Raw genomic sequence first — 18234 nt, forward strand, 5'->3', positions numbered from 1 at the left:
TAAGAAATTTGTGGGCGCATCAAATTAATTAACTTATCTTTAAAAAAAAATAATTTCTTTTAAAGGAAAAAACTCGTCCTACACGACAAAACTAATAACAATAATATACTAGTACCTTTTTTTGGTAGGTAAAACTCATCCTACCTAACAAGATTAATAACAATCTACCATTATCATCAGCCATCGCTATGAAAAATCCCATAAATTTAGACCCTTGTAAAGAAGCAAAACATGGGTATGGTGAAAATTTTGAAAACGAAAAAGGTCAAAACTATGATGACAGCAGAGAAAAGAAATACTAGAAGGCGGAGTTGAGACTGATAGCGGCGATGATAATTGTCCGAGATTCGGTACACAGAACAGAAATGGAGGAAGATCCGAATAGTCGCACATTTATTTATTTATTATATTTAGACCTATCAGAAAGAGTTGGTTGGTGCCTGGTGGGTGAGGTATCCAAAAACCCCATTTTGCCCATACCGTTTCCGTTTGTGGAAAAAAAAAAAAAAAAAAAAGAAATCGGAGAGGAAGGAGGATATTATATTTCGACCGGGGGTGTCTCCCGTCCCGCGTGCGCGTTAGGTAAGCTGTGTGGGTAAAATTGTAAAGTAGTAGTAGTAGTAGTAGTTGGTATCTGGCTGGATTGGAAGCATTCCCTCGTTTTCCTTTCCCTCGCTTGGATAAAGAGAGAAGAGGAAACTGGAAAGAAAGAGCGAGTCCACCGGGATCTCCTCGCACTACTATATATATACACAGCCATTGCTCTTCTTTCACTACTCTTCACCGAAGGCGAAAATACCTCTCTTCTCGTCTTCCCTGTACACTCCTCCTCCCTTCGCCCGCTCCGCTCCGCTCCTTTGTTGCTTGCAGATCTACAGGTTCTTTTCCCTCCTGCAACTCTCTCTACTTTATTATTTTGTTTAGATCTGGCAACTCTATCATTTGATTGAATGAGATCTGGATCTCTGCCATTGTGATGAATTCTGTTTTTCCATTCATGAGCGTTTTCTCTCGAATGCAGTGGTAATATTCCTTGCCCCGTTCTATGTGTCGTGCTTCTCTTTTCATCGTTTCGACTAATTTCTATGCTGGATTTGGGTCCTGACGTTCTATTTTTGATGATTAGTTATGCCGTCGGGGATTACAATGAATCAGTTAATTATCGGATCTTGCCACTGTTGATGACTTCATTCTATGCTATTGTATTCTGATATTTAGTATGTAGATCTTACTGCAGATCTCGTTGCCCATCTGGATGTTCTGTCATACAAATGCTTTTTGTACTTGAATATTCTCGTTACGACGATCCAGCACCATCCCCCACCCCCGCTCTTTTCATTTTCACATTTGGATCTAAGCGCCATTGAATCGTTAATGTTGTTGAAAGGATAGACCTTTATTTAAGATGGGCTATCCAATTATGTGGCAACAGCAGTAGATATCACGTTGATATTAATGTCGGTAACAACTACAATGTACTAAGGGATCTCTCTCCGTATTTCAAGGGTCACCATGAAATCTGAGGCTGGACGCTCGGATCGGTGGAAAATTTAGAGGATTTTTATACTTGTATATGTTACCTGGTGATACTAAAAATAACCCATTTGTTACGAATTTGCCCTTCTTTTATTTACTTATTCCTTAATTTGCCATGTAAAAGTGCCATAGATTGAAAGCATGGTAATGTGGATAATGAGTCATTTATATCATAATGAGCCTGCTATAGTATCCTAAGAAACTCACTGCTACTAATGCTGCTACCAGTCAAATCATGGTGCATAAAAGGAGCTTATGATTCAGTAACTTTGTCAATGGATTGAAAATTTGCTTTAAGTTTTAATACAAACCATAACTGAGGCAGTCTTTTCTTCTGTTCCTTATCAGGCTAGACATGGATACCTTCCTCTTCACCTCAGAGTCCGTCAATGAAGGCCACCCTGACAAGCTCTGTGATCAAGTCTCGGATGCCATTCTTGATGCTTGCCTGGAACAAGACCCGGAGAGCAAAGTTGCCTGCGAAACCTGCACAAAGACTAACATGGTTATGGTCTTTGGTGAAATAACTACCAAGGCTACAGTCAACTATGAGAAGATTGTGCGTGATACTTGCAGGGGCATCGGGTTTACATCAGCTGATGTTGGCCTTGATGCTGACAATTGCAAGGTTCTTGTCAACATTGAACAACAGAGCCCTGACATTGCCCAGGGAGTTCATGGTCATTTGACCAAGAAACCTGAGGAAATAGGAGCTGGTGACCAAGGACACATGTTTGGTTATGCAACTGATGAAACACCAGAGCTTATGCCTCTGACTCATGTCCTTGCTACAAAGCTCGGCGCCAAGCTTACTGAAGTTAGGAAGAACAAGACATGCCCATGGCTGAGACCCGATGGTAAAACCCAAGTAACTGTTGAGTACAAAAATGAGGGTGGTGCTATGGTCCCTATTAGGGTCCACACTGTTCTCATCTCAACCCAACACGATGAAACTGTTACAAATGATCAGATTGCCCAGGATTTGAAGGAGCATGTTATCAAGCCTGTCATCCCAGCTCAGTACCTTGATGAGAAAACCATCTTCCACCTCAACCCATCAGGTCGCTTTGTCATTGGTGGTCCACATGGTGATGCAGGACTTACTGGGCGTAAAATTATTATCGATACTTATGGTGGATGGGGTGCTCATGGTGGAGGTGCCTTTTCTGGCAAGGACCCCACTAAGGTGGACAGAAGTGGTGCTTACATTGTTAGGCAAGCTGCTAAGAGCGTTGTTGCTTCGGGGCTTGCTCGTCGCTGCCTTGTGCAGGTTTCTTATGCCATTGGCGTCGCAGAGCCTCTTTCAGTGTTTGTTGAAACATACAAGACTGGGAAGATTCCAGACAAGGATATTCTCGCTCTGATCAAGGAGAACTTTGATTTTAGGCCTGGGATGATCGCAATCAATCTTGACTTGAAGAGGGGAGGCAATTTTAGGTACCAAAAGACTGCTGCTTATGGTCATTTTGGCCGTGACGACCCTGATTTCTCTTGGGAGACTGTTAAGATTCTCAAGCCCAAAGCTTGAGTTGACAACTGTCTGCAAATTACTTTCAGTAGCAATGATTCTAGCTGCAAGCAAATAAACAAAGCTATCTGGCATACACTTGACCCGAATTCATATTTCCAGGGCTCCACTAAGAGACGGGAAAAGGGACTCTGCATTATGTACTTTAGAGGATTGAATGAGCTCGGAGCGAGTTGTCACCTTGTCTTCTAGTTATTCGTTCATTTTGAAGTTAGTTTCTTTTTTTTTTTTTTGTTATAATCATTGTTTCAGTTGACTGCTCGTTAGCGACACTCTTTCTCCATTCATGTTGTTGATCAATTTTTGATTATTCACACGTCCTCGTGAAAGTGTATCTTCTATTGGTAATGAAATTTTTACATGACGTGCATTTGATTGACCATCTTAGTTCATACTTGTTAGCAACTTTCTGGCTTGCATTTTCTAGCTATGTAGCACTTGGTTGGAGTATAAAAGAATGTTTTTTCTGCTATGGGAGTGGTAGGTGAGAAGAAAAGGATTGGATGGATTAAATAAAAAGCTCTCTCCGATGTACCCAAGTGATTAATACTCGACTGTTGCAAAATTATTCCGAAACCCATATCTCATAACTTTTTTCATTATCAACTCTCAAACCAAGTTGTCTTTTCCATTATTGTAAACTCTCAGATCAAGCATCTGAGAATTGTCCAGGAAGCTAAGCCATATTAAGCTACACTTGGGAAAGTTTAAGAGGCCAAACAACTCAAAATTATAGGGATTTTAATTATACGGAAAGTTTAAGAGGCCAGACAACTTAAAATTATAGAGATTTTGATAATATAGAAGATTCAAGTCGCAGTTTGAGCTCTTCAATCATGTTTTGACAAATTAGTCACGGAGTAACTCGTAAACTTTCAAAATTTTGAATTCCCAGTAAATATTTGTCAAACAATCAAAAACTTGAAACTACAATCAGGCTACGCAGAGAGATTTGGATTTTTATTCAAGGGGGGGCTGCCCTTATCTACTTAAACACAGACGGGGGGAAAAGGATCTCTGTAAACGTCCAATTTATCTTTACATACACGACGAATCAGATGGTAGCTGTGAAAGCCACAAGATCATGTGTAGCAGAATAATTTACAGTGATGGCATAGCAGTGATGGCATAGCAGGATGAAGATATTGACAGGTGGCACATCTTATGATGGATGAAATATTCTTCATCATGCTCAGTTACTGCAAAAGGTGAATTGTTTTTCAAGAGTGCAACCACAGGCGGTCATGCAATCGCTCTTCACCAGCACCAAACATTTCATCAACCCTTTCACCATCTCTATAAAAATGAAAAGTTGGCGTATACCGAATATGCTTTGTTGTATCTGGACATTCATCAATATCAGCATACACAAAGGAAAGCTTGTTAAACTTGTTACTCAACTGGCAGAATGCAGGAAATATCTGGCTGCAAACATGACACCTGGAAATGAAAGATCAATAAGCCTTAGCAACTGATCCAGTAGAAAGGCAACTAGGTTATCTTCAAATCTCACATCATCACCTTTCATATCAAAACTGCTGGAGGAGCAGCCAAAACGTTGTATACCTTCAAATTGTAAAACGAACATTGTATATGGAATGACAAGTGCTTAACGACAATGTGCTATGACCGGTAGGATTACAGATAAGCATAATGGTAATCATTTTGAAGTGTTTCTTACATTGTTTTCTGTTGCTAACAAGCTCAGCTCTCCATAGTCATGTTCACCATGATAAAAAATAATAATAAATCCCTAAACCATTATGGTCATACTTCTAAATCCACTTCCTAAATCTAGCTCTATTCCACCAAAGGAACAAGAAGCACATGCTTAAACGCTGTATTCAACTTTCTAAACAGACCGACTTGTTTATGGTCTACGTGGAATCGAAACCAAACATAAAGTATATCTTCCTGGCAGATAGTTTCATTAAAGTTTTGGAACTCAGGGTTGAACTCCGCCAAAATAGGACCAAAAGAACCAAACGAACAGAAATAGAGATCCAAAGCTAATGGATGTTAAAAACAGATGGTTAATCTTAAGTCAGTAGGTATGAGTTCCCAGTGTTCCCTCTTCGTCAATCAAAGTGCTTCCTCTTCATCAATCAGTTTCCAAAGGAACCCACATTGACGATTTGAAAATAGTGCAAATGAAATGAAAAAATGTGCACGTTCCTCGCTCCCATTAAGATTGCTCGATGGAGTTAAACTCCAGAATCAGCTCCTCTTGTATCCAGACACCAATCGCCCAGAAGTACTTGTCTGATCCATAGCCTAATACTACCACCGAAGGATACTTAGTTTTTCACACGGTCCTTAAATCAAACAGCTGACTGATGTTACCATCTTTTTCTTTCAGCTACCAAAATCTCCAAATACTCAATCCAAACACAGACAAATTCACAATCAAAACAAACTTGAACTCCAGAATAGTTATTATCAGTTGGAGACGCCCCAAAATCACAACTCAAGAAACAAAAATAAAAAATAAAAGTGAAAACGAAGAAATGGGGAAGCAACTCGAGTCACACGTACGACTCACCAAGATGCACCGTAGTTGATAACTGCCTGCAAACACATGACAAGGTTAGGTGAAAGGGAAAATAGGAGTAGTAGTCGAGCAGGGTATACACGAATAACAATTAATAGTAGGTTTAACACGTACAGGGGCTCTGGAGGTCCTGATATGATGAAAGATTTCCTTAAGATTTTCGTCACCGGAGGCTGCCACTAGGTTACCATGGGAATGGCTCCCCAGATTTGGCCTCTCTTCCTTATCGCCTTCGTTCTCCATTCTTTTGATGCGCAGCCCCCACCCGGTTTCTTTCGTAATTGTCTGTTACTCTCTGTATCCAAGCAGGGCCATTCTTAATCGTCTGTTAAAACGGGCCTTTCCATCCCTTATTCATAGTGGTGTAAACGAGTTTGATTCATAGTGGTATAAAGAGGTGTTTTTAGCGCACCAGTCAAGCCAATCTCACAACGTAAAAAATCCGTTAAAAGCTCGTAGTTTGATTTGTCCAAATGTAAAATTTTACATTATTAAGCGCGCGCGCTCACACACACACACACGTATATATATATATATAACTATATATACATGGGAATTTATTAGTCGATGAAACAATCTAGGACAGTGTTGTCAAAACATTCATTGAGGCAATCGCATGCCATCTCTCTAAACATAGCATACATTAGAGGTGGCAATATGGATAAATGGTTTATAATTGATTTTGACTTAATGGATGGTGGATGAAATTTATCCAATCCATTTAGATCCATTTAATAAATGGATCTAAATGGATGGATCTAAATGGATTATATAAAAACTAATTATCCATTTATAATCCATTATATATTTTGGTTAATTTTTTTTTTTTTTTTGATATTACCAAGTAACTATACCCATTCCTGATCCTACCAAGTAAGAATTTCATGAGAATACTAAAGTATTTCCATGTAACTGTCATCTTATATGATCCCAGACAAAGAGAACAATCAAATGAACAATATTGCTGGTTGAACGAAGTAATGTACAAGACTTATGCAGCAAGAGCCATTGTCCTTGAAGATTTCCATGCAAGCTCTAGCTTGAACAGCATCCTATCTCTTCCAAGAAGATCCCTCATCTTTGATATTGATTGTCTCTCCTTTAGGAGGAACAGATGAAGGAGCACCTTCATCACTGGCCTCGACTGCCTTCCTACTCACAATGCGGTATATTTGTGTCAGGACTTCAGCAAATGCATTTTCCACAGAAAGGATGAATTTAGTTAAGTAGCGATTAGAACAGAGGGGAATGGGAGGTGACGGCGGTGGCGGCGAAGGAGGGACTGAAACCGGTGAAAAAGAGGGAGCACGGGGACGGCTCTTTCACATTCCAACGTTCAATTTTAGGATAGCTCCTTTTTTAGTCATTTGCTGTCCGTTTCTTTTATTTGGTTTTTAAGTAAATGGATATATGTGATTTTTGTGGATAATCCATATAAATCCATTTAATTTAATGGTTTTATTTTGATCAACCATTTAAAACCAACATTATAAATGAATAATCCAAATCCATTTAATTATGGATTATATGGATGGATAAATGGATTTCAATCCAAATTGCCACCTCTAGCATACATTATAACTACCATCAAGCAGCCCGTTTCCGAGTATTTGCTTCCTTGAACGCGGTGGTGCTCAAAACTAATCAATGAGATGCCAACGAAAGACACAGTCACGCCAACTTGGAATGTGGTGCTCATTGAGGCAGCTCATATGACTTTGTGCTTAAAGCAATGCCAACAAGGGAAGGGAGATGCGGTTTCTTGTTAATTGTTTATATCAGGCAGCAGTCACCGTTTAGATAACGGCAACAATAAATACAAATGCCAATGAGAATTTATAGCCCTAAATTGGCCACCAGTACCCTGTCAATGTAAAGGATTTCTTTCTTTTTGAACTAATGGGAAAAATTAAACATTTCTGTGCCTTCATAGGTTGAATGCAACATTGAACATCGAGATTGCAGGTCAATGTAGTTTGTCATGTGGCCATAGTCGCTAGGCCCCAGAATGTTATGACAAATCAATGAGATCTTACCTTCACTTTCTACCCAAAAGCCAAAAAAAAAAAAAAAAAAAATTTCAACTTGAGCACTATGGTTGCGCCACAGCTATTTCACGCCAACCCCTACTATGCGTTCATTTCCTCTTCTGGCGGCACTTTCTTAGTTTTCTTTATGTCTTGCAGTGTGTGACTTTCAGCCACTTGACTGGAGAAAACTTGCAGTCGCAGATACCAAAGTGCTCCTTAATGTATCTCTTCTCTTGGCATTTGATAACACCAGAGGAGTAACTCTTCTGTTTCAGCAGTCAGTCGACCTCACAGAATTGTCCTGTATGCAACTTCTCGCTCAAAGCAGCAGTTGCTGCTGCTATTCTCCCTTGATCCTGGCATCAATAGCCAAAGGTTTGTTTTAAATTGTAAGTTAGATCTCGCTATAGTCAACAAAAGATTTGACATCCGTAGAAAACCATTGCTTACCTTTCCTTGGAAAGTAATTATGAGTGGCCCATTTCTTGATGCCCGATAAGCCCCTTTTTTTAACCAAAGCAAAGCAGATTTACAACCAAAAAAAAAAAAAAAAAAAAAACTAAAAATTGTTTGTAAACCAGATAAAACCATAATTCAAAAACTCTCAACTCCTACCAATGTAAAGATCTGGAAATTCCAGACACAGTTTTGACAAAGGTTGAGCAGCTTCCACCTGCAACCCCATGAGACGCGAAACACTATAAATTGTCATCTAATTCTGGTTCCAAAACTCATGAATACCGCAGAACACTTACATCTGAGGTATTGGTGCACAATCTTTTTGATTGCAATGGTTCCATCAGCACAAGAAGCCCATTAGAACTTGATAAATCAAGTAGACAGTCCCACTGGAGATCCAGCTCCGCAACATTTGTTGCAGATAGGATTATCACATTGTGGCACTTGATCTAACAACCAAACCAAAAAGCAAGCACAAGTTACTGTACTAGTTAGCACATAAGTATAACAAACTGGTCAAAAGGAAATGTAAAAGCTATGTATCTGCTATCTAGTAGTATACAAAATTGACAGGAAAAAAATAATAAAGAACACAGTAAAAGGCACATGCACATTGAGAAATGGTGAAGGGACAAGACGGATAATAGCATTGAGAGTGGTAAACATCTGTCTTCAGAAATCATGGGATATTGACAATTCATAATCGATGAGACTGTGAAGCAGAACATACACAACACTAACCCTATTACAATGGTTTGACATGTTAAAATAGGTGCATCTTATTGAACGCAATAGACTTGTTTATAAGGCATTTCTGTCTTACAATCAACAGTATGTTTAGACTACACGAAACTGAGTCCAGTTCAGATCGCTGAGGCATTTACAAACATGGATAAGTACTGGACAGCAATTGTGTTTTTTGTGAAAAGAGAGAGACAGAAAACTTCGAGTTGTCATGCTCTTCAAAATTGCTAATAATGCTATGTTTGTGACGCTTATCCCCTAAATACAACACTGTGACAATACTGTGATGCTTAACATATAAGGGTTACCATCAATTGAGTCAGATTAATACCACAATATATAGCTTTAGTAGGCAAACTCATCACATGCTGGACTTCAGAGTGCCAAGTTCACAAGTGCGATGAACAGAAGGGTTATACCATAAGTCATCCATCATACTCTTACATGATTTTCCATTTACATGTATAATATGATTATCAACGTAAAAAAAACCTTGCCTAGAAAGAGTGTAATAGCTTTCAGCAGCTTATGGATATCAACAAGGAATGGCATCATCCAGCTTGCACTGAAATCAAATAACCAAATTATTGCATCCTCAACCATATACACGTACCAAAGGCACAGGCAGCTGTTCATGATGCAGTAATTCTGTGATACCCTCAGGCAGTTGAGCCATCTGTATCCAAAATGAAGAGGTTATAAAACAAGATCAGATACCAAAGAAGTATGCTTCAAATAGGAGTATCCAAGGATCTTGCCATTAAAATTTTTATTGATGAACTATTGGTACCTGTAATGTACGTTTGCCCTAGTGTTTTTAGTTGACCCCAAATGTTCTTTTATTCTTGTCCATATACATTTTAATTACAGTCTATACAGATAATAAATCCTTATCTTGATCCTCTTTAAAAAAAAAACTTATCATGTTAATCAAGCACAAGCATAGATTGGCTTTCTATACTTCAAAGAAAAAATTATAGTAAGAAATGGATACTTGCACCCATCAATGTTTGTAACAGCATTACCTCATTTCTGTCCCCGGTGCATTTTTCACCAATAAGATGCCTTAAATACTCTTCAAACTCTTCATCTGGAGCCTGATTTAACAACATAGGCCAAAACAATCAGTGGTATCAAACTGCTAAGAAAACAAACAGCAATAAAGGGCGTTTTATCACTAACTCTGCAAAGATCACGAAGTTACTCATTTTATAAAAAATCCATATCAGTATAAGTGAATAAGGCTGCTATAGAGATGGGACTAAGTAGAATTGACATCATCCAGAATCCTTGAACTTTGGCCTAGTTATTAACAGGCTGAATCACACAAGCGAAATGACCCTTGATAGAAAGTATGACTCCACATTACTTTTAAATAATCAAAGGTGGAGCTGGATAAGCTTTCATGAGGCTGAGAATGCCAAGAGACCCATAATTATTAGAGTGAGACAAGAACTCACAGTACGAACACCAAATGCTTTTGCAACTCCTGCTAAAGTGACATCTGAGTGCAATGGACCTATACCTCCATATATGAACACCTGAAATAACCAGTGGCAACAACATGCAATGAGAAACTAAAGGTTAGGCATGACCCATCAACACCCCATGATTAGTTGATTACTATAGGCTCTCACTAGGTATAGTAACAAAGTGTAAGGCCCAATGTGCATGAATTAGTAGATCTCACTCCCTCCTTGTGTTTGCTTTGTGTAACTTTGCTCCTCTTATTCATGGAATTCAACCCAATATAAATAAAAATACAAAAAAAATAAATGAAGACTTCATGTCGAAACAAAAGTAAAATAAGACACCAAGCAACAGGAAACAGGCTTGAATGCAGAAGAGGTTCGTACTCTTTGCACTTACTAGAGAAGTAACAAGCAGAGAATCTAAATTAATGATTGCAAATATTTACCATGTCATTTGTAGATTTCCGTTTCACGACTTCATCAGCTACAGAATCTATCTGGATTTAAAAGAATACGATAAGGAATCTGAACAAAAGCATGCCATAGGAAATAGCAGGCAGGTTGGCAAAAGCTAGAAGCAAGAAAAACCCATTTACATTAATTGACAGCTGAACAATGCAACTTCAGATGGGCAGAGGTGCTCCACCTGGACATCATCAAGAGACCATGTTCAGCAGCCTTTCCTCCCCCTCCCCTTCCCTAATCCCTCCACATTCCCCCCCATGTCAAAAACAAATTTAAATAAGATACATATAAGCAACTAGGAACAGGCTTGAATCCAAAAATAGATTCATGCTCTTTGTGCTGACTAAACTGAAGTAAACAATTAAGGCATAGCAGCCTTTACAGCACTAAGTTTTCACCTCTCTTGTACCACAAATATCAGAAGTCAGCTTCAGTCATAACTTACATCATTTCGAGTTACAGCAAGCTGTGAGACTGTCCAACCTATAGAATGAAGCCTTCTGCATAGAGAAGATCCCAACTTGTCCTCAACAGTGCCAAATCTGAGCTATGGAATTAACATAGAAATATGAGATTAACAAGTAATTACATGCAGAAGAAACTTTATGTTTCATAGTCAGACAGAAACACAGTACTAACAAACATAACTATCAATTTCAAACAAATGTTTAATGAAAGTGTGCTAAACATCTTACAAAACCAGAAGGCGCTTCACTATCTCTAAGAACCAGCAAACAAAACAGCTGCAATCCCCAAACAGATCCTTAAAGAAGGTATAAGTTCACAATTCAAACAGCACTGTGCTCCACAAAAACTGTACTAGAAAACAAAATCCTATTTTTGGAGATGAAAAGCCAAACTCCATGCAACCATTCATATTTCCGTGTGAAATGGTAAGATTGCTTGCAACATCCTTTATTTTATACAAGTACGTCGGTACAAAATCAGGTTATGAATGTAAAAATAAATGATAGTGAAGAAACAGGTTCCTGCAGAGATAACTAGATTCATAATACTGAAATATTGACAGAATATCATCTCATGAGCATGAAGTGTTCAAGGACAGCTACAACATAGGCAAAGAAAAAAATTTAATAGAGAAACATAAGATACAACAAACACACAGATAAAGGAAGTTCAGGACATAGAATACGAGGGTCCAGAAGTGACAAATTGCAATGGTTTCTATTAAAAGCCATCTATTAGTAAGGCCTTGTTCTTGGTTGATATTTTAGCTGATTAAAGATTCTGATTTTAGATAGTTTTTTTTTTTCTTTTTTCTCGTTAACTTTTGCACTTAGATTATAGATTTTTTTAATAGTAAAAAAAAGCTAAAATCAATAATCTACCAAAGAGTAGCTTTTGCTGATTCTGATCAGCTTGTGCAAAATGTAAAGCAAACAAGAACAAGGCCTAAATGCTAATGACAACATTATCTGGAATAAATACAGCAGCCACAACAAACTTACAGAATCTCATCACCAACAGCAATTATTGAGGCTGTGAGCATGCTGTGCCAGCTCAAATCTCTACTTTTCAAACCATTACTAACAGAAGCCAGTTGCCCACAAGGTGGGGAAGAGTTCTTCTTTACCCTCCCTGCTCTTTCCAGTCTTCCATCAGCAAGAAGATACGCAGGTCTGAATTTCCCTTCAGAGTTGCTGGAGTCTCTAATGCACAATAAACCATTTGGAACTGTGTCATGAACACTCCCAATTGAAGTATAGCTGCAGTTGCATGGAAGTTATAAGTTAGCTAAGAATAAGTAAAATAAAATATAACTGAACATGCTGGAAAGAATCATCTCATAGAGGTTTGTTACATCACAAAAGAACCAATAGAAAGTGTTCTGGGCTATTAAAGTGGGAATGTAAGGTTTCATACAAAACTGGATCAAGAAATATATATCCCAAGCACCATGCATTATAACAAATCTTCAACACATTCTCAAGCTACAAAGGTGAAGAGTTACCCTTCATCGTAAAGGCTGCAGTAGCGAACCTTGCAAGTCAAAAGGAATGACCATACATCTCTGCCAAATAACACAAGTCAACCTTGTATGTAAATAGAAGAAAAAAGTTCTGAGCATCATCATATCCAGAGAAAGCACAGAGTAAAAATTAATAAAGTTTACACATATTCATTAAGTAGCTTTTGCAATAAAATTGTCAAATGCACTAGACTCACTTCTTTTGCTTATAGAAAGAGACAAACTAGCAGTTATTTCTTCTAAGCTTTTATTGTCAAAGACAGCTAAAAGGTGGTGAACATAAAGGGAGTGCCAAGAAGTAGGTAATCAACAGCAACAACAATGATAAATCCCTAAAAGACAACTAAAAAGAATCCAGATCACCTGAGAGGAGTTTCTGCAGCAACTTTAGCAGAAATCATAAGCATACACTCTGGATCTTGGTATCAAAGATGTTTTTCACGGTAATCATTTAACAGACAGTTGAAACTTGACACCCATAAATTTGCAATAAGTAAAAATAAGTGTTGACAGTATACTTTCAATTGTATCGCGATCATGGAAAGTAGGAATCAAATATATGAAGTTACACTCGAAGAAAAGGTTAAATGACTTGAGAGATTGAAAAGACCATATCTATCTCCACGGAGAAGGAAATACCAAACCCACAAAAAATATGCACTTCAAAATCTTGCAAAAATAGAACATTGTTTCAAATTGGTTCCTTATAATGGATATACCAAATCACTATTTTATGCAGCATGCATCGATATAAGTCATTTTTAAGGTTCATATAGTACATTTCTTCACTCTGACATTATGTTGCAATTATCAAAAAGAATATAAGCAACTTTAAGCGATGCAACAACATCTGAACAGCACCACTTCAATTGCATGAACAAATTAGTGGCTTATCACACAAAAGTCCAGAATTTAACATGCTTGAACAAACCTGTAAGACCAATCCAAAATTGGATTCACTCTCATGAAAGGAGGCCACCCAGGTGAACTAGGAGAGAACTGTTCCTGGCCTACCTGCAAGAAAACCGTATATATGCATGTAGCTATCAACCCTGAACTAAATTCTTTTCAAATTTCCAATAAGTATTAGGTGTCAGAGAAAAACTCGAAAGGCATCGGAATACCGCTGTGGGATCACCGATTCGGACACCAAGGAAAATAGCTCTGATTGGTTTTGCCTTTAGGAGCGCCTCCAAACCAGCCTTGAAATCAAGGCGAATAATTTCCATTTGCAAGCCATAGCTGCATAGAGAGAAACAGAAAAAAATATATAAAATTCCCCTTCAATATTAACATAACAAAAAGCAAAATGTGCACAACCAACACCAATTAACATATCAGCTAGGTTATTCTGTATCTCAATTTTGGTAACTTCATACTATGCTCCTTAAAAGAAAAATCAAGAACAGCAGTATGTACAAAGAAAGGAAAAAAGATAAAATGGAAAGGGAAAAGCTTTATCCCAGACCTTTTTGCAGTTTCATAGGTGAATGAGTTGATCTCAGGGAATGCAGATGCACTCTCAAAATATATGGTTCGAATTGGATATGCAATTTCACCATCCATAAGGTCCCCATTGCAACCAATTTTTTCTGCTTTATGTAAATAATATCCTGCCCTAAGAAGGTGTAACAACACCTACACAAAGCAAGTCCATCATATGCCCAGTTTTAACAGTATGGAGAGCTCAAACAGGAAAGATGAACATATTAGATACTCACAGTTGAATCTTTCCCTCCATTGAAGCTGAAGGCAACCTCATCAACACTGTTCAGGAAATTAATGTCAGTGCTTAGTATTTTTTTAATCTGAAGGCAAAAAAATCAGAATCATGTGCATTCTGGTCAAGAAAATTCTAGTAAACATTTAACCATGTGCAGTTCCTTACAACCCACACAGATTAAACTATCATGATATACAAGTATATGTGGCCAATTCCATAGTTGATTTTAGTTAGTTAATAAGAATGAATAAAGAGGAACACTAGCAAACAATAAAACACATTAAATTAGAACAATGATAACTGTTTTACAATTAATTTCCTTCCTGTAGCACAAAACGCATTTTCCCTGAGTAATTCCATTAAAAATGTCCAACTTCCATCCTTTAACAACTATCTTCCATATGTTTCTTAATTGTTATCAATTGGAGAAGGTCCCAGGAAGAAATTAATTCAACCACTTATACTTCAGTGTTCAATAACCGCATTTCACAGAAAAAAGTGCATGTATGTACTACCAATCCATGGTCAATGGTGCTTCAATGGTGCTTCATTCAATAGCAAAGACACCAACAATAAAATGTTCCACTTAATTGCAGAAGGCAGTAAGTGTTAACCTTATTCATCATCTCGAATTAAGAGAACTCAAAACAACTATACCTGCATCTCAGCTCCCGGTAGTAAAAGTTGGATCAGATCTTATATGGAGAAGAGCTAATAGACAGGGTAAAAGAAACAAAAATAAAATTCTTTGCATGCTCTCTTTATTCTGGAGAAACTCATTTTCCTCATGCACCAAAACTTCTGGCTATTGAAGTTTTCTTTTATCAAAATTATGCAGTAGAAGATAGTTGAGGGGGGTCTCTCAACTTTTTTGCTACTGCATATATAAGATATAGTTGGGACAAGACACAAATAATATATCACTACTGTGCTACATGGAGTGAAGCTATTCCTCAGACTGTAACTGTGGCACCACGAACTGTGGAAGACAAATATACTCTTTAGCACCCAAGATAGATACTGTTTTCTAAATTTGACCATTACTGCAGATAGAAAGAATAACTTCCAGGTGTATGTGGTAAAGCCTTTTATCAGGATAGAGTTTGTCTGTTTATTAGGAATATTAAATGCAAGTCACAGGGTAAAAAATATGTAGATAGCTGAAAATTTTTTGGAAAAAAATATATAGTGACTTTCTCTATAACAAGTGTGATATCCATTGTCAAAGTGTGACCACCCCATAAGAGGAATGAAGGGCTGCGATTGAATTTTACACCTTCCATAATATCGGGATGACACATGGAAGTAATTTTAAATTTTGAAGAGAGTGAGGAACAGGAGATTAGCATCAAGTAAGGTCAGCTAGCGATCAACTTGAGATGTTGGGTAATTTTGCCAGTCTACATTCCATGAGTTTCACCTCCAATGACAGAAAGTACACAGGCTGGCTAGGTAAAATTAGACAAAGAAATTTCCACCTTCAATTTTTCCGAAAAAGTTGAGACAACAAAAAAACCGGTCTTACAAACAATACAACCTGAAATCGCATGTTTTAAATTGCCCACTCTCGTGGATAACACAATAAGACAATTGTCAATCACTTAAAAAGGTTAAGAAATCCTAAGGCAACCACACGTCAGAATACTAGCTGTCATTGAGTTGGCATGCACGCATTTAAAATCAGATTAATGTGCAGAAAATCTTCATTAATCATTTTTGATAAAATTCATCGAGTAGTTCATTAAGAATACAATGACAGCTAAAATAACTGTTTACTCAGAGGAAGAAACAGTTAAGAAAAAAAGTTAAGTGTAAAGAGGACATACATGTATTCATTGTCAGTGTAGAACACATTAAGAAAACCAAAAATGTCATTATAAAGCATAAGAAATAAGGCAATAAAGGATGTGATTCAAGAAAGACTCTAATTGACAAACAACCTCATGTGACGACAAATGAGCATGTGTTAACCGAAAAGGAAAAAATGTGTGAGGATACTTGAGTCTAGAAAGAGAGAAATGGAGCTTACGAATAGAGAGCAAAAGCTCTTTGGATGACATAGATGGCGTTTTTGTACTTGGTCTTCAATCTTCGATCATCACTTTCTCTGACTGCTATATCGATCTCCATTTTGTTTCCTTATATATTCTCGTATTTAACCCTTCTGTGAGAAAGAAACAATCAATCAAAGCTCATCAGATAATGTTTTAACAAGTGTAGAAAACCACTTGCAACATATATGCATAAAATTCTACTTAGAAAAACAAAAGGGATTACCCAACAACTTAAAGGGTCTGCCTAAAAATCAAGAATTCAGATGTTAATTGATGACATGCAAAAGGGCTTCCAATAATTGAAGAAAACCGTTGTATTATATACACCGCAGCACATTCGTGAACCTCTGTCAATAAGAAAAAAATAAGATAGGAAAAAGAAGAACCAGCACACGTGAAGATGAAGACAAATTGGAAACATCGAAGAAGAAAATGGCTCAAAATGCAATTTCAAGAAAAGTCAGTAGCATGGAAGGATTGAACCCAGGAAATCACCTGATATTGAAGAGCTCGAGAACAGAGAGGCTGCAGGGCTCCCAAGTAGAAGGCGGCTACGACGTAGTTCTTTCGGATGCGTTTTTTGTTTCCCGGAAACGTTAGAACTTCTTGCCGATGAATGATAAATTGAATTTTGTTCTTTCTGGGAAAATACAAATATTTTGGGGTGGACAAATGAGAATACAAAAAAAAGGTGCGCTCTTTTTTGTGCTTTTCTAAGTACTACCACAGGTTGTATATCTATGCATATCTTTTATAGTAAATATATGACTATCATTTAACACTGCTAGTATTTTCTCTATCAAATCATCAAACAATGGGATGGTAGCAGAAAACAAGTCCCAAACTCCCAATGCTAATACAAAGAGGAGGTAACAGTCCCCAGCTTTGAATTCAAAGCCAAAACAAAATTTGAGGATTTCTTGCTTCCTTCGGTCGGCTGCGCCCATCCACTGTGCCTAGCGTTTATTAGACGCAAAAAAGAAAAGTCCCCAGTTAGACCGTAGATGCTGAAATCTTTGTATCACAAAAAAAAATTCCACCCCGCTTGGATCTCCGCTTATATTACTAATTTGTACTTGAGATCTGGTGTTTTGACGCTGGCCCATTAAGCTCTATAGCCCAAAACCTGACTCACATTTGAATGCAAAAGCAATTCCAACTGGAAACAAGGAGAAAGGGGAAAAGTACTGTTCTAATGGTAATAATTGAGGATCAATCTTTCAGCACTTTGAAAACGTGCGACCTATCAACGCGTGTTTGAATATTGTTGCTAATGTAATGATAGACAATTCGTAAAAACTTGTATAAGCAACTTATGATCGATCCTTGAAGGCATATCGTCGTACCCTGACTTATAATGATGGTCGATATTGAACTCGTTCAAATTTTGCGCCAACAAAAAAAAAAAGGAAAAAAATGTGCAACCTCGTGAATTGTGACTAACCAAGAAACAACCAGAAATGCAGCAAGAATTGCAAGATGACTAGATAATGACCGTCTTCGCTGATCCTTTGCATGTTCTAATTATAACCAGTATTATGCTAGTAAAAAGATTGGATGAATTGAATGGCTATTAAGTACTGCAATGCAGCTACAGCAAGGCACAATGTGAACACATTTTTAATAGATCATCAACCTATTATATTTACAGGTGTGTATACGAAACATCAATGAGGCAAAAG

General features: G+C 37.6%; 3 protein-coding genes across 5 annotated transcripts; 1 reads left to right on the plus strand and 2 right to left on the minus strand.

Annotated features, from left to right (window-relative positions):
• The first annotated feature begins 409 nt into the window (after positions 1 to 409).
• On the plus strand, positions 410 to 3446 carry LOC113694926 (S-adenosylmethionine synthase 3-like). Its single transcript, XM_027213846.2, has 2 exons — positions 410 to 878; positions 1885 to 3446. The coding sequence occupies exon 2, from the start codon at positions 1892 to 1894 to the stop codon at positions 3062 to 3064; it is 1173 nt and encodes a 390-aa protein (XP_027069647.1). The 5' UTR covers positions 410 to 878; positions 1885 to 1891; the 3' UTR covers positions 3065 to 3446.
• Positions 3447 to 4003: 557 nt separating this feature from the next.
• On the minus strand, positions 4004 to 5996 carry LOC113694761 (thioredoxin-like 3-3). Its single transcript, XM_027213626.2, has 3 exons — positions 5730 to 5996; positions 5607 to 5632; positions 4004 to 4504 (listed from the first exon to the last, which is right to left on the minus strand). Exons 1-3 carry the CDS (start codon positions 5856 to 5858, stop codon positions 4285 to 4287), a joined length of 375 nt encoding a protein of 124 aa, XP_027069427.2. The 5' UTR covers positions 5859 to 5996; the 3' UTR covers positions 4004 to 4284.
• A 1484-nt stretch (positions 5997 to 7480) lies between these two features.
• Positions 7481 to 17589, minus strand: LOC113695752 (uncharacterized). 3 transcript variants are annotated; one of them, XM_072052196.1, is made up of 18 exons: positions 17048 to 17589; positions 16776 to 16899; positions 16528 to 16662; positions 14497 to 14542; positions 14244 to 14413; positions 13900 to 14017; positions 13707 to 13789; positions 12758 to 12817; positions 12255 to 12512; positions 11231 to 11327; positions 10767 to 10817; positions 10309 to 10389; positions 9874 to 9945; positions 9462 to 9524; positions 8401 to 8553; positions 8261 to 8318; positions 8096 to 8148; positions 7481 to 8001 (listed from the first exon to the last, which is right to left on the minus strand). In XM_072052196.1, exons 3-18 carry the CDS (start codon positions 16626 to 16628, stop codon positions 7924 to 7926), a joined length of 1542 nt encoding a protein of 513 aa, XP_071908297.1. In that variant the 5' UTR covers positions 16629 to 16662; positions 16776 to 16899; positions 17048 to 17589; the 3' UTR covers positions 7481 to 7923. The 3 variants fall into 3 exon arrangements, with proteins under 3 accessions (XP_071908297.1, XP_071908301.1, XP_071908298.1); XM_072052200.1 differs by lacking the exon at positions 10309 to 10389; XM_072052197.1 differs by lacking the exon at positions 16776 to 16899 and having other exon boundaries at positions 17048 to 17567.
• Positions 17590 to 18234: the final 645 nt, after the last annotated feature.

The sequence above is a fragment of the Coffea arabica genome, chromosome 6c (assembly GCF_036785885.1).
Source record: "Coffea arabica cultivar ET-39 chromosome 6c, Coffea Arabica ET-39 HiFi, whole genome shotgun sequence".
In the NCBI taxonomy this organism is placed as follows: Eukaryota; Viridiplantae; Streptophyta; class Magnoliopsida; order Gentianales; family Rubiaceae; genus Coffea; species Coffea arabica.

Excerpts from the sequence above, each read along its gene's own strand:
- LOC113694926 (XM_027213846.2), top strand. The coding sequence starts at position 1,892 with ATGGATACCTTCCTCTTCACCTCAGAGTCCGTCAATGAAGGCCACCCT.
- LOC113694761 (XM_027213626.2), bottom strand. The coding sequence starts at position 5,858 with ATGGAGAACGAAGGCGATAAGGAAGAGAGGCCAAATCTGGGGAGCCAT. Across the intron at positions 5,633-5,729 it reads TCAGGACCTCCAGAGCCCCT|GCAGTTATCAACTACGGTGC; the intron begins GTACGTGTTAAA and ends ATGTGTTTGCAG. Across the intron at positions 4,505-5,606 it reads ATCAACTACGGTGCATCTTG|GTGTCATGTTTGCAGCCAGA; the intron begins GTGAGTCGTACG and ends TTTCATTTCCAG.
- LOC113695752 (XM_072052196.1), bottom strand. The coding sequence starts at position 16,628 with ATGGAGATCGATATAGCAGTCAGAGAAAGTGATGATCGAAGATTGAAG. Across the intron at positions 13,790-13,899 it reads GAATCGGTGATCCCACAGCG|GTAGGCCAGGAACAGTTCTC; the intron begins GTATTCCGATGC and ends GTTTTCTTGCAG. Across the intron at positions 8,554-9,461 it reads AACAGCTGCCTGTGCCTTTG|ATCAAGTGCCACAATGTGAT; the intron begins GTACGTGTATAT and ends TTTGGTTGTTAG.